This window comes from Zosterops lateralis (assembly GCF_965231275.1).
Source record: "Zosterops lateralis genome assembly, chromosome: 14".
Classification (NCBI taxonomy): Eukaryota; Metazoa; Chordata; class Aves; order Passeriformes; family Zosteropidae; genus Zosterops; species Zosterops lateralis.
The window spans coordinates 7,988,288-8,001,276 of record NC_139774.1 but is presented as its reverse complement, the minus strand read 5'-3'; the positions used below and the strand labels follow the sequence as shown (position 1 = coordinate 8,001,276).

The window sequence follows — 12,989 nt, the reverse complement described above, 5'->3', positions numbered from 1 at the left end:
GAGTAGGAGGGGAGAAATGAAGCCACACTTTTGTCTCTGTACAACTGGATACTTCAGGACAGGAGTCACCAGACTGTTCATCCTGTGCAGGGACACCCGAAATTTGGGTCTGATCCTAATGGCTGCACTAAACAGGTTTCATTCAGCTTCCCTGCCCCAAGTGTTGCAGCCTACAGAGGAAAGAGGACAAGTCAGGATGTTGGGAATAAATAAATGAATAAACAACATTGCAATTGTTATTTCCACCTCACTTATCACCCTACATCCATCTACGCTCACATCCCAGAGCAGATGTTTTGAAAATCTGTCATTGTGACTGTAACAGGGGATTGATTCCATGCTTTGTACCTGAGCAGGTAGCACAGATCCAGACTGAGGACCCTGGGGTACACCCTGCTATCAGTCAGAGAAAAGCTTTTCTTTCTAAATGTATGTAAACAAAAATGCCCTAAGAAAACAAAAGTGATTTGACTATAATTATCTACTCAGCAACAGAGAGCAAGAACTGAGGACCCAATCCTGCCAAGTTTTAAGTACATGTTTAACTTTAATCACAAGTAGTCTCACTGTGTGGTGTCTCTAAAAGCCTGCCAAAACAGGGCCAAATTGACAAAGGAACTTAGATTTTTTAAAATCATTTTAGAAGCACTATTACTTAGGTTACCAAAGATTAGATTTTTTCCCTACATTTAAGATACCTTGGCAAATTTAAATCTGCACACAACACTCATGTCACTTTCAATGGAAACCTACACGAATACACACAAACCCACAAGCAGTCAGTCACTGTGATACTTGACAGCTTAACACTAGAAGGTGAAGCAAAATAATTATTTTAAGGCTGTTTTAGCCAAAACAAGTTGACAACCAGAAGGAATTCCATGACAGCTGCTGGGAGAAAAATTTGGGATGCTTAAAATAAATAAATAAATAAAAAAAAATTAAAAGCCCTATACAGCTACAGAGGTTGGCACAGCAGGCAGGAGCAGTGGTGAGCAGAGGTTCTGGGCCAGGCCATATTACCTGTTTCCCAAAGGCCAAGCCATGACGAGCCTGCATGGAATGCCAACTCATGAATGACACCTCTGTGATGAGCCCAGTTGCCCAACACTTCAAGCCACACTAGCACAGGAATTTTGCTAACTGAAGACTCCAGGTGAAGAGAAAGAAAGGTCTGAAGCAAGAGGAGAGTGCTAAAAGTAAGGGGAAAAAAAAGAACGGACACTGAGACTGCCTCATCATTAATTTAGAGACACAAGGAGGAATGTGCCAGATATCTCAAAGCAAGTCACCATTGGGACTGAACATCTGTACTTCACTCACTCGGCTGACTTGAAAGGGAAGCAGGGACTCTGTCCTGGCAGGATGAACTCCAGAGCAGCCTCTAAGTAGCCCTTCCATAATTAACTTATAAGGAAGACCAGGCAGGACATTCTGCTCTCCATGAAGTACCAAGGGAGAACAGATGTTCCCCAGTCTCCAAGGGAAAAACTCAAGAGTGTATCACTTCATAGCACTAATTCTTGAGTACATTAAAAAAAAAAAAAAAAAAAATCACAGCAAGGGAAACAAATCAAGGAAGGCAAAGGGTAAGTAAGCAAACAAACTCCAATCAGACCTTCAACAAATGCAAACGATATCAAACCTATTTCATTATTAAGGTAATGTTCCATGCCATTACCATTCCTAAAAACACACAGCTGATTACAGACTGGCTTGTGGGGAAGGGACGGAGAAGGCAGTTAATTGGAAAACGCTTTTTATTGTAGCTTACCAGCCTCACACATTTCTACACTCCCACTCACTGCAGAAACATCTCTATGAAGTCTGGGCAGCATAATTAGTTTGGTTTTGTTTAAATCTGCATCACTGTACAGGTAAGCAAAGCCTTTCAGCTCCCTAACTTTTCCCATAAGTTTTGCATCACTGAAATATGCATCATTTTCCTTTTCGGCGATCTACTTGTTGTTCTTCTCCCCACAGCTGGCCCGAAGCGCTTCAAGAAGCGCCTTGTGCCCGTACCCAGCGTGTTTCGGGGCTTTTAAACCACTGCTGGTCCCGAGAGGGCCAACTTTGGACCGAAATAAATAAATACCCGAGCCCCAGACAGAAGTTGGTGCGCCAGCCCGCTCCGAGCGCGCCGCGGACTCCGCGCCGTCGGAACACGGATTTACGCAAAGGAAAAGTGAGAAAGTAAATAAAAAATCCCGCTGGGAAGGAGCCGGAGCCGCCTTACCTCCGGAGTACGCTCGGCGGGCTTTTTCCGCAGCGCCTGTTTGATCCTGGGCTCCACCGGGGCGCTCATCCTCCGGCCCGGCGCCCCCCGCCCCCGCCGCCTGGGGAGCGGCTGGCGGGCTCTGCCGCGGGGTCCTGCCCGGGCTCCGGGCCCGCGGGGGACGCGCCCCGAAACCTTCCCCGCGCCGGGGCCCGGGCGGGGAGCGGGCCGGGGGAGGCCGGGGCGGGAGCGGGGCCGGGCGCGGTGCCCGCGGGCTGGCTGCTCACCAGGCGGGCGGCGCTCGGGGCGCCTCGGGCTCAGCGGCGGCGGCGGCGGCGCTCGGGGCGGGCGGCGGCGGCTCCCGGCGCGTTCCCGGGGCGGCCGGCGCCTCTCCCCATCGCGGCGCGAGTTCCCCGTCAGCCAAGTTACCGGCCCGAGCGGGACTCCCCGCGCGCCCGGGCCCCCGCGGCTCCGCCCTCCCTCCGCGCCCGCACAAAGCGATGCGGTCGGGCCAGTTGTTCCGCGGCGCGGCGCCAGAGGGTCCGGAGAGAAACCCCGCGACCGGGTACGAGCCCGCGCCTCCCCTGAACACGCCGGGAGTCGCCGCCCCCGTCCGGACCCCCCGCCTCGCTCACTGGCCGCGCATCCCCCAGTATGGAAAAGCGCGAGAGCGGGCGCTTTAACCCAGAGAATCAGCGAGGGGAGCGGGGGCGGAGCGCAGGGAGGTGGGCGGGGCGGGCCGAGAGCACTGCTCCCTCCCCCCGCAGGGGGGGCGGGGCCTGCGGGCGGCGGCGGGCCGAAGGCTCGCGAGGGTTGGGCGGGGCCGTGCGCATGCGCGTTGCGGGAGCGCCGGTTCCCGGCCCTCAGGAGGCGGCGAGTTTCTCCTGAAAGTCGCTTTTGTCCTCCCTCTACACCCGACATAAGGCGTTTCCTTCAGCAATCTACATCCGAAATAAAGCTTTTTTTTTCTACATCACTTGTGATCAGAGTACCCGTGCAGGCATGGTCTCATGGCGCCGCTCCCCCTAAATTTACGTGCTTTCCCCTTTTCCCTCACACTGCATTTCACAGAGTGTTGACCTCCGTGATTGCTGAGCTTCTCCAAACCTTTGCCTTAGGTCTCTCCTGGGGGAGCGGCCCCATGCTGGCGGGCCCCGGTGAGGCCTGGCAGTGGCCGGGCGGGGCCGGGCCCGGTTCCCCCGGACCCGCCGAATACAGATAAATTATTACAAGGCATTAAATACAAGGAAGGTGCCACCACAGCTCGGCAGTCCTGTGGGGTTTTACAAACTTCTTCCAAGCCCTCAATTACTGGTCCTGACGGCCTTTTGGGGAGAAAAGGAAGCAGCCACATGCCAAACACGCAGAGCAAGATTTTCCTTCCTATTACAACTCCAATTCTGTAAATTTATAAGATCAAAGCTTTGCAGGCACACAACTTGTGTTTGCCTTCTTGTTTTTCCTCTTTTCTTCCTAATAGCCAAGAGAGTTTTTGTTCCTGCCCCTTTTCCAGCTGCCCCTTCCGTTCTCGTTACCACTTGCCCTTTATGGTACAATTACCTTTTTTGTACTCAAGGACTTGATTGTCCCTTCCACTTTGTTTGATAATATTTCTACTGTTTCCTTAAAAAAATAAAAAATCTGAGGAAATATGACATTTCCTCCTGTTATGATGCTGTGCCTGGTATCACTGCAGGGACAACAACCATGGGATGGACAGCCAGGATTTAAAGAGCAATTACTCATCACAGTCATTACACTGCAGGCACAACAGAGACAAAGTTTTGTCCCAAAACTAACAGGAAAGACACGTTTCACTCTCATAAAGTCTATCAAAACTTATTTTCTTTCTTTCTTTTTTTTTCTTTTTTTTCCCTTCTCTTTGAATTTCTGTTGTAAATGTAAGATACCCAAATATCTATTATTGCTCCAAAGGTCAGAAGGTTGTACTAGTTATTTGGCAGAACATATTATCCTTTTTCAACTTCAGTACATAAAATGTTGTTTCCAGTGGTGTGGGAATCTTCAAAGATTCCCTGCCAGGAGCCAAATGGAAAAGAGAGAAAAAGTCCTCCTGAGTAACTAAGGAGAAGAAAAGAACTGAAGAATGAATCCTTCTCTATTAGGAGATTCTTTTTTCTCCTATTTTTTCCTTCTTTTAATCAGAGATGTAATAGCAAATCAAGAGCTTTACCAGCTCGGTTTATATTTAAAGATCATGTAAAAAATTAGTCAACACTCCCCAGGTGCAGGTGTCTGGAAAAAAAATTAATAACTAGCAAGAAAATCCCAGATTTTGGTGAAATCTGCACAGTCACAGTTCTCGTGGATCTGAAATAATTTAAGGCCTATTCTTGGTTTTTAGAAGGGAACTCATTTTGCCACCTATCCCAGCTGTTCAACATTCCTACAACCAACATAACACAGAAGTGGATGCTCACTATGGGAATAAAGTTAGTAGCCTAAAAATTCCTTTTTCTTTTGCAAACAAATGTCCCATACTGAATACCAGCCTACAGCCAGGCACAGGAGCAGTGAGGGAGCCAGAAATATCCCATAGGAACCAAAGCCACCATTCCAATTTAATTGTTTGGCTCAACTGACCCATGAAACAAGACTTCCCTCACTCCAAAAGTACCTGAATTTGGGTAGGTAGTGGCTCTAGTAGCTGCAATTATTCCAGAGGCTATTTCAGCCATAGGGTTTATTTTCGCAGATATCTGGAGAACAATGGAAACGAGTGTCATGATCCTCACTGCTTACTGGTGTTATAGCCAATGTCTCCACGTGGTAAATCTGACATAGTTAAACACAATTAAAAGGCTTTCACAAGTGAGTAATTTCAGGGCTGAGATTAAGGGACATGGCCAAGCAGGATGCCTATTGTCCATGCAGAGGGGAAAATTTGTTTCCCCTTTATCTGGATTGAATCCCTGTGCAAGTAAAGCATAATCACTTATGGCAGAGTTTTTTAGTTGAAAACTAACAGTGTCTGTATCATGTAAGAATCAGAGGTGCCTTGCTATTAATACGGATGAGTTGCAGTCCCAGGAGACTAAATGGTTCTGCTTCAAGCATCTATGAATTTGGGAAGACCAGCTGAGTTACAGAGTACATCACCTCCTCCCAGTTATGTTCCCTCAATTGTTCTGCTTCACTGACACTCCCAAAGACGCCTTTTACCACCATGTGCACACCCCAGATTCCTCAGGGTAAAATTCAACTTCCTCACCTCTCCCACTGCAAAAGATTCATAATCATCATGCATTGAATTATTTTTAACTTTTATTTTTATGTGTTCTATGTATTTAGTGTCCTGTGAGTTCTATTACAGCCTGGAAATTTCCTTCCTCTCAATTCTCCAATCCAGCTCTTAGGCTATTGGTTTTAATTTCTTAGCTTTGGAAAAAAGAAATCCCTTTGGACATTCGTGCACATCTTTGGCAACAACTACTAGCTAAGTATGTGGTTAACATACCACAAGGAGGATACACACATTAATTCTCTGCCTGACTAGAGGAAAACAAAAAAAATTCTGGAATACCCAATAGGAAGAACTTCTTCAGACAGTTTTACCATATATACTTATTCTGATAATGAACTTCCTGAAAAACTGGGGAGGCAAAGGGATCATTAGGAATTTTGTGAGATCTCACCTTTTGCAGGAAAGTTACATTTTTCCAAATGGCACAACATTGCTCAGGTAGCTTTGTAAGAACATTGATCTCTTGGCTATAACAGCATTTTGCAGCTCAAAATTTCCATTTATGAAATTAAAAGTGAAATACCAACTTATTTTTGCAAAATCAAGAGCAAGAATGAAATGGTCCAAATACTATAGCACTGATTCTGCCCCTTCTGAAGCAAAATTCCCCACTGTGCATATTTCCAGAGCTTCAGTTCAAAAGATAATGGTAGAAGTAGAAAAGAAGAAGCAGAACTGTGAGATCATTATCTTTCTGCTGTGTTATAATAATGTTAATTTAACACCTAGTTTTTTAAAACTAAACCCCCATCTTTCTTCTTTTTAACTCAAGACTAACACATCTTTCCTTCTAAAAAAAATCTAGTACAGATTTTTCCTGAAGGACTTTCATTCCATATATAGATTTTTCCTGAAGAGTAGAAGCCATGTACACATAAGCAATTGCAGATCTCCTTGTCACAGTGAAACACTTATTTTTCAGCCTTTATCAACAATATGGAAACAAATGGGAAGCCTGACACCTTTTAAATGAGGGGATGGAACTCTTTACTTACGTTTTACCTTCAATGGCATTTTCCTTGCTTTTCATGTTCACTCTCACACATCTGTGATGGTCTCTAACGTGCTGAGTGCTCGTGTGAATGGACTGGGAATTCAGTGAGCCTTAAGATTGAAAGATTTTAAGATTTTATTAACATGCAAAGAGGGGGAATAACAAGCCCCAGCTGCTCCTAAGAGCAGCCTGAGCCATAGGTCAGCTGGAGGCAGTAACAGTTTCCTAAGTCTTAGTCCCAATTGAAGGACACATCTCTCAGCTAAGGGCAATTTGTGGCTTGTCCACAGGAAAGGCTTCATGAAGGACAGGTGGAAATTCTGAAGTAACAAATATTTTATGCTTGAGGATGCACAGTGTGTTGGGAACATGTCACCCTGACCTTTGTGTCACGTAATTGTTGGCCAGTGCTTATGGAGTTCCCAAGTCAGGAACAGTCTGAAAAGGAAACACTGAATTGGGTTATTTGCTATTCGTTTACTAAGGTTTCTGTGAACACAAAGACAGGCATTGATGCACTCTGAAAGTTAGCAGTGAGAGCAGTGAAAGCTGTATTTGTTGAAAGAACACTGGCAGTCCTGTGACACTGACATGTATGTTCTCATCTTCCTCGTTTCCCTTCCGTGTCCATAAGGGAAACAACAGGTATGAAGAAGGGCATTCCTCTCCCTTGCCACTGCTGAGTGACTTGAAAGAGTCCATCCGGGACCTGCCAGCACCCTGATGAGTTGCCAAGCCCTGATAAATGTGAGTGAGTGGCATGAGGAAAGAAAGGACTCCTGCCAAATCACTGGAGCATCCAAACTACCTCAGGCATGGTGTAGCGTACAACATTATCAACAGAGTCTGATAAAACAATTAAAACTGCAAAAAACTTTCAAAATAGTTACAAAATAACATCCAAATCCCAGCTGCTTTGCTCCAAGCCACAAGTTGGTGGCTTGCTACACGCTCGGCAATGGAACAGCTCTGTCTGAAACAGGCTCTTTTATCAATTTTTTGTGTGTCTTCTGCCACTTTATTTTTACTACAAACAACCAACAGATACGTGATTCCAGCCCCAGCACTTTGTTGGCAAAACCCAGAAGAGCATATGGACCTGTCTAGATATTGGAGGTATCCAGAAAGAGTATAGAGATATCTATGCTCAAGTCTGAAAACATTAAAGATGGGGGTGGCGGGGGAAAACCTGCCCTGACAATAGGCAGTCTGCAGTCTGGTGACTGCTCCATTTGCATGTTCTTTGTTGCTATAATCAGGTTACAGCTTCAACTGAAAGATTTTCTTAATTTGTCCTAGGAAACAATATGCCAAAGCCATTAGAAAGTGGAAGGTGGGTAAAAGAATGGGCTTGGCACAGATAAAGATGAAACTGTCCACCAGTAATTTGGTATCAGTTTTGCCAATTTAACATATCTTATTCCCATTAATTTTTGGGGGATGTTAAAAGTTGTACAACTATAAGCTGCAAGAAGATTTCACAAACAAGTGAAGATTTTGTGTCTATGACCTGTTACAACCCAGAGAGAACATGCAATGGGATTTGTATTTTTCTACTAAGTAGCTATTTTCAGAGGCAAAAAGCCAAACACTTGCATAACTCAATGTGACCATTCTGTGTATTTGTGGCATTTGTTACTGGACAACACTTCAGCCAACAGTGTTGAGCTGGTAAAAGAACAGGGCATGCCTACAGAAAGCAGCCAGTTTAAATATGATAAAAATTAGAGTAAATAGGATTTCAGTCCTTCCCCTTTTTTAAGTAAATGGAGTAATTCTCCGAGCATGTGGAAAAATAATAAAAAACTTCTCTTCTGCCAAGGAACAGGCCAACGGTCTAGACTTTTTCTTAACTGGCAATCATCTGGATTAAGAAACTGTGAATAAATGCCTGACAGGCAATTTCACTGCTTTATGCAATCAAATACATGTTACTTATTTGTGAAATCCTACAAGAAATATTACAGCATTTGAATTGAGACCAAGACTGGGGAAGTCTTGCATTTCTTACTGTTCTCTTCTTGCTGGTGTCACGGGCTTTGCTATTGTAGCTTCAACCACAGTGATGATTCAGCCAGCATCATATCAGCTTTCCATTGTTTGCAGACATTTGGTGTGTTTGTAGGAAGACACAGGTCTCTGTATTTGTGTTTTTGTGCATGTGTATAAACTACAATTTGATTACAAAGAAATGTTGCACAGTTTAGCAGACTCAGTCCAGGCCTGGGAGCCAGGAATGCTTGGTGAAGTCATTGCGAAGTTATGAAGGCCAAAATTCCCTGTATCATCCTCTGGTTTTAGTCATATCGCACAGCTGTCAGTCTGATTTTTTTGATGAAGAGGGGATAAACAGCTCCTGCTGACATGAGTTAGCAAGAGCTCAGCTCCTCCATGCTCTTAAACTGGGTTCCCTGGCCTTGCAGCACTCGCTGTCAGGGGCGGTTGCTTTTATCATCTGTCTTCACAGGATTACATGCATCCTTATGATTCCATGTGATCTCTTCTCTGACTTTTAATGACCCTACAGAGCTAATGACATGTTTAGTTCCCCCCTCCAAGCACATCTAAAAGGATGAGATGATATCAGGAAACTCACTGAAAACATTAAATCTCAGGCATGAGGAATTTCCAGAAAGTTCCTGTTGTCAGCATGTCAGTTTTAGTCTTCAAATGCAGAAGCATACAGCCTGCTCACATGATTACAGCAGCATAACAGGACAAACTGTCTTCTACAGACAGACACAATCCTAACTATTTTTAACTTTAGAAAGAACTGCAGATGACTCTTCCTCCACACAATGTGGTTTTCCTCCCTTCCTTCTGCAGACCCTGCCCTTGGTAACATATGGTAATTCTGTGTCAAGGGGTATTGATTCCTAACAGTATCCCAAAGCCTGTGATGGCCTCTTCCAACCACGCAGAAGCTCTCCTACATCAGGCAGCTGAGATGGTCCTGCTCAGAGACCACCAGACTCTCTTTTACCTTCATGCTTCAGAAAGCTGAGACATCCAGGGAGATGGGTGTGCCTCCCCAGCTGCAAGGGCAGGACACGAGTGTGTTCCCAGAGGAATGTCCTCACTGGGGCAGAGCAGGAGCTGAAGGTACAGCACCAGACTGAGCCAGCAGAGTTAGACTCCTCCTGGAAGATCTGCTCACTTTTCCATACACCAAACAGGGAGGAACCCTCACTGCAAACTGCATCATCCCACTCTGAGGGGCTGCAGCATCTCCCAGCTGGGATTTCACCTAGAAAGGGAGGCTGTATCCAAAGTACAGCAACTCCTGGAGTGTGTGTAGTCTGCAGGAGGGTAAATGTGAGGGGAGAGGGACGTGATATTTCATCCTGTGCTTTTCCAGTAGATGGTTATACTGGTTGTTTTTTCAAATGCTAAAAGCACAACCAAACCTTGAATGAAAGGAAGTACTGTGTATGGAGCACAAGAAGAATTTCCTTTACTGTAATTTGTAGGAAGAAAAGGAAATAAAAGCAGAGCAGCAGTTAGATGAAGGTCAGATGATTGTATGAATCAGAGGGTGATGCAAGTTATTGAGTGCACAGCTGAGTGCTCCGCCCAATAAAACAGATGTCACCCAAGTGCACAAATACCACTTACCTATGATTGCTTACCCCCATGGAAGTAATCTTCTTCCTCAGAGAAAGAGGACTGAGGCTTTTTTAGGAAAATATTTATTAGATAGGATAGCAGTGATGACATTAAGGCAGATGCAATTTCGTAAGATTTTTAGGCATTTCACTCCATGTAGGTGAAAGCTGAGACACAAGCATTCCCTAGTCCAAAACACTGAAGAGGTGATGAAGGCTGCCATCAGGATATTTCCAGAGCTGCATCTGGAAATGTATTTGCAATTTCCATTAAAAAGGGAAACACAATGAAATTCCTGCAGTGACCTGCTTGGCCCATAGGAAGCACAATGACTTCCAGAAAAACCCTGACACCAAAAACAATCTTGTCAAGGAAATAAAATTTTCAATAGCTGCATATGAAGTGACTGCACAAGCGGAACTGGCAACATTTGACTTTTCTAGAAAGCTGAATGGAGCTGCCCTCCAAGTGCCCTTACCTCCCATCTGTGTGTCAGGGATACTCTCAGTGCCATACCAGCATGCTAAAGGCCATGGATGGTACCAGCAGATATCTCACTGCCTTTTTTCAAACTGCTTTAGTGACTTACTTTTTTTCCCAGAGCTTCTGTCAGTGGCAGACATTTTCCATGGCAGTCCATTGCATTGGAACAGTTGGATTTCATTGCCATTTTCATCCAAGGCAAAATTGCCTTTGCAGTAGAAGTGTTTTCTTTTATATGAACCATTGCTGTAGTAGTTGCTAGTTTGTGAACTATCATTGGGTCTCAGCTAGGAGAGTATTACGAAAGTGCCGCGCTTTTGAAGAAGGTACCAAGAGAAATGGAAACAGTTTGTGGGTTTGCAGTTAAGGGGGCCCTGAGCAGGAACCACCCCAGAGCTTCTTCCAGTTGTGGTCTCAAGAAGGATGTGCACACACATGGTAAAGTATCTGCAATCAAAATTGGCAAGAAGAGTATTGCAGTAAGAAACTGAGAGGGCAAAGCTCTGCAGCACCTTGGGCCCAGGGTGGGAATCACCAGTAAAGCCACGTCCTGGTGGAGATTGTGAGTGGAGACAGGTGTCAGGGACACCCCAAACCTGAGTGCAGTGATGGTGGTCCGGCAGATAAGGCTGTCAGTAACTTATACAATAACAGGATCACAGCATGGTTTGGGTTAGAAGGAACCTTTAGACATCATCTTCTTCCAACACTCTGCCATGGGCAGAACATCTTTCACTAGACCAGGTTGCTCCAAGCCCCATCCAGCCTCCCCTCGAACACTTCCAGGGAAGGGCAGAGACAGCTTTTCTGGGCATCCTGTGCCAGGGCCTCACCACCCTCACTGCAGAAAACTTCTTCATTGTAAATTGAGCCTCTTTTCATTTAAAACCATTTAGTTTAAACACCATGGGCGAGGAGAGGGTGAGGGTTCTGTTGCAGAGTGTTTCCCTTGCTGAGATAATGAGACCACCACATGCTCCAGCAATGCTGCTCAGCTGCCTCTTTAGTTGACAGCCTGAACAGGAAATATCCAGATCACGCCTAATGAGTTTCATGCTTTGATTGTAATTGATGAAGGCAGAGGACAGACACTTCTGATGGAAGACATTTCCTCCAAACCTGCCTCTGCTGCTCCCATCCTGAAAAAGTGGGAATTCACCCCATATTTCTGAGACTAATGACTTGCACTGGACAAACCCTGCATGGGTTCCAGCAGAGCCCATGATTCCTTCACTGGAAGGATGAACTGCTCTAGGAGTTTGCAATCCAGCGGGGTCAGCAGCTTCCCAGCCAGCCAACCTGGGAAAAAACAGACAAGGAAGCAAAGGTCAGCCTCAAAATATCTGAAAAGTTGTATTTAGGTTAAGGATTATTTTCCCCTGAAAAATGTGTGTTTGAATTCACAGCTGTGAAGAGCTGCAGTTGCCAGGAGCAATGGGGAGAGCCCTTGATTTTAATGCTAAATCAGTTCAAGTCTACAGTTCTTAAAGAACTCTGTTTCCATGGGAAGGGCCTGCTTTTCACTAACCTATAATTTAAGAAATAGTTTGGAGAGTTAAGCTGTACTTTGAAAAATAAATTCTCCTTCAGGCTGATGGCTTTTACAGCCTAACCAGCCTCAGAACATTGTCATGTGAAATGACAGAGATCAAGACCTTTAGTTAAACTGTACAAGAAAAACAGCTTTGGACAATAAAGTGCATGATCATTAATTATTGCAGCACAAGGAACACAGCTGTATTTTTTTTGTTTGTCCAGAATACCTCCCACAAGTTTTATCAGTCTTATTGTTAATGCATGAAAACAGGATCCCTTATTTTTCATGTCTTTTGGTAGTGATCAAAATTAGACAAGATTTCTAGTTACAGCTGCTATTAATAAATCTACTCCTTGAAAATGTGGTAGTTAATTTCTTAGGATTTGGTGCACTCAATAAGCTATTGAAAACTGTAATTGCTCATGGCTGTAATTTTGAAGTAATTATAGAAATAACTATAGAAGAAATGCTGAACATAATCTTTCCAACACATTGAAGTTCTCCAAAGTCAAAAGCATCCCTGGCAGGAAAATTGAGTACATAAACCCACTGGTACCCTCTGCCCTAAAGTCACTGTTTATAGACATCTTTTTAGAATAGTGACTTCTTGCCAATGCCACCCCAAATGAGGGTGTTTACTCAGGAGATGTCCCACTAGTGGCCCTGTGTCAGCACTGGGAGCTGGCCAAGGGACTTGCTGGGGTCACCCCTGCACAGACTTGGGCTCTGCCTCCAGGCACCCTCACCACTGCACTCTCCAGGCTGTTTATAAACCACTTTTCTTTTGGTGACATTAGTGAAAATATTCTAGAAATTCATTTGATTAGCCAAGAAAACAAAATTAATGAGGCTTTGGGAAGTAAGAAGCTCATTTCTCAAGGAAATGTTC

The 12,989-nt window shown here is 44.8% G+C and overlaps 1 protein-coding gene across 5 annotated transcripts in view; it reads right to left on the bottom strand.

Moving 5' to 3' along the window:
* The window catches only part of RAPGEF6 (Rap guanine nucleotide exchange factor 6), a 116,566-nt gene extending 114,233 nt beyond the window's left edge, over nucleotides 1-2,333 (bottom strand). For all 5 annotated transcript variants that reach the window (XM_083871863.1, XM_083871868.1, XM_083871865.1 and 2 more), the window contains exon 1: nucleotides 2,237-2,333. In XM_083871863.1, the coding sequence (XP_083727989.1) occupies nucleotides 2,237-2,305 (69 nt within the window). In that variant the 5' untranslated portion in view covers nucleotides 2,306-2,333. The remainder of the gene's footprint in view (nucleotides 1-2,236) is intronic.
* Between the last annotated feature and the right edge of the window lie 10,656 nt (nucleotides 2,334-12,989).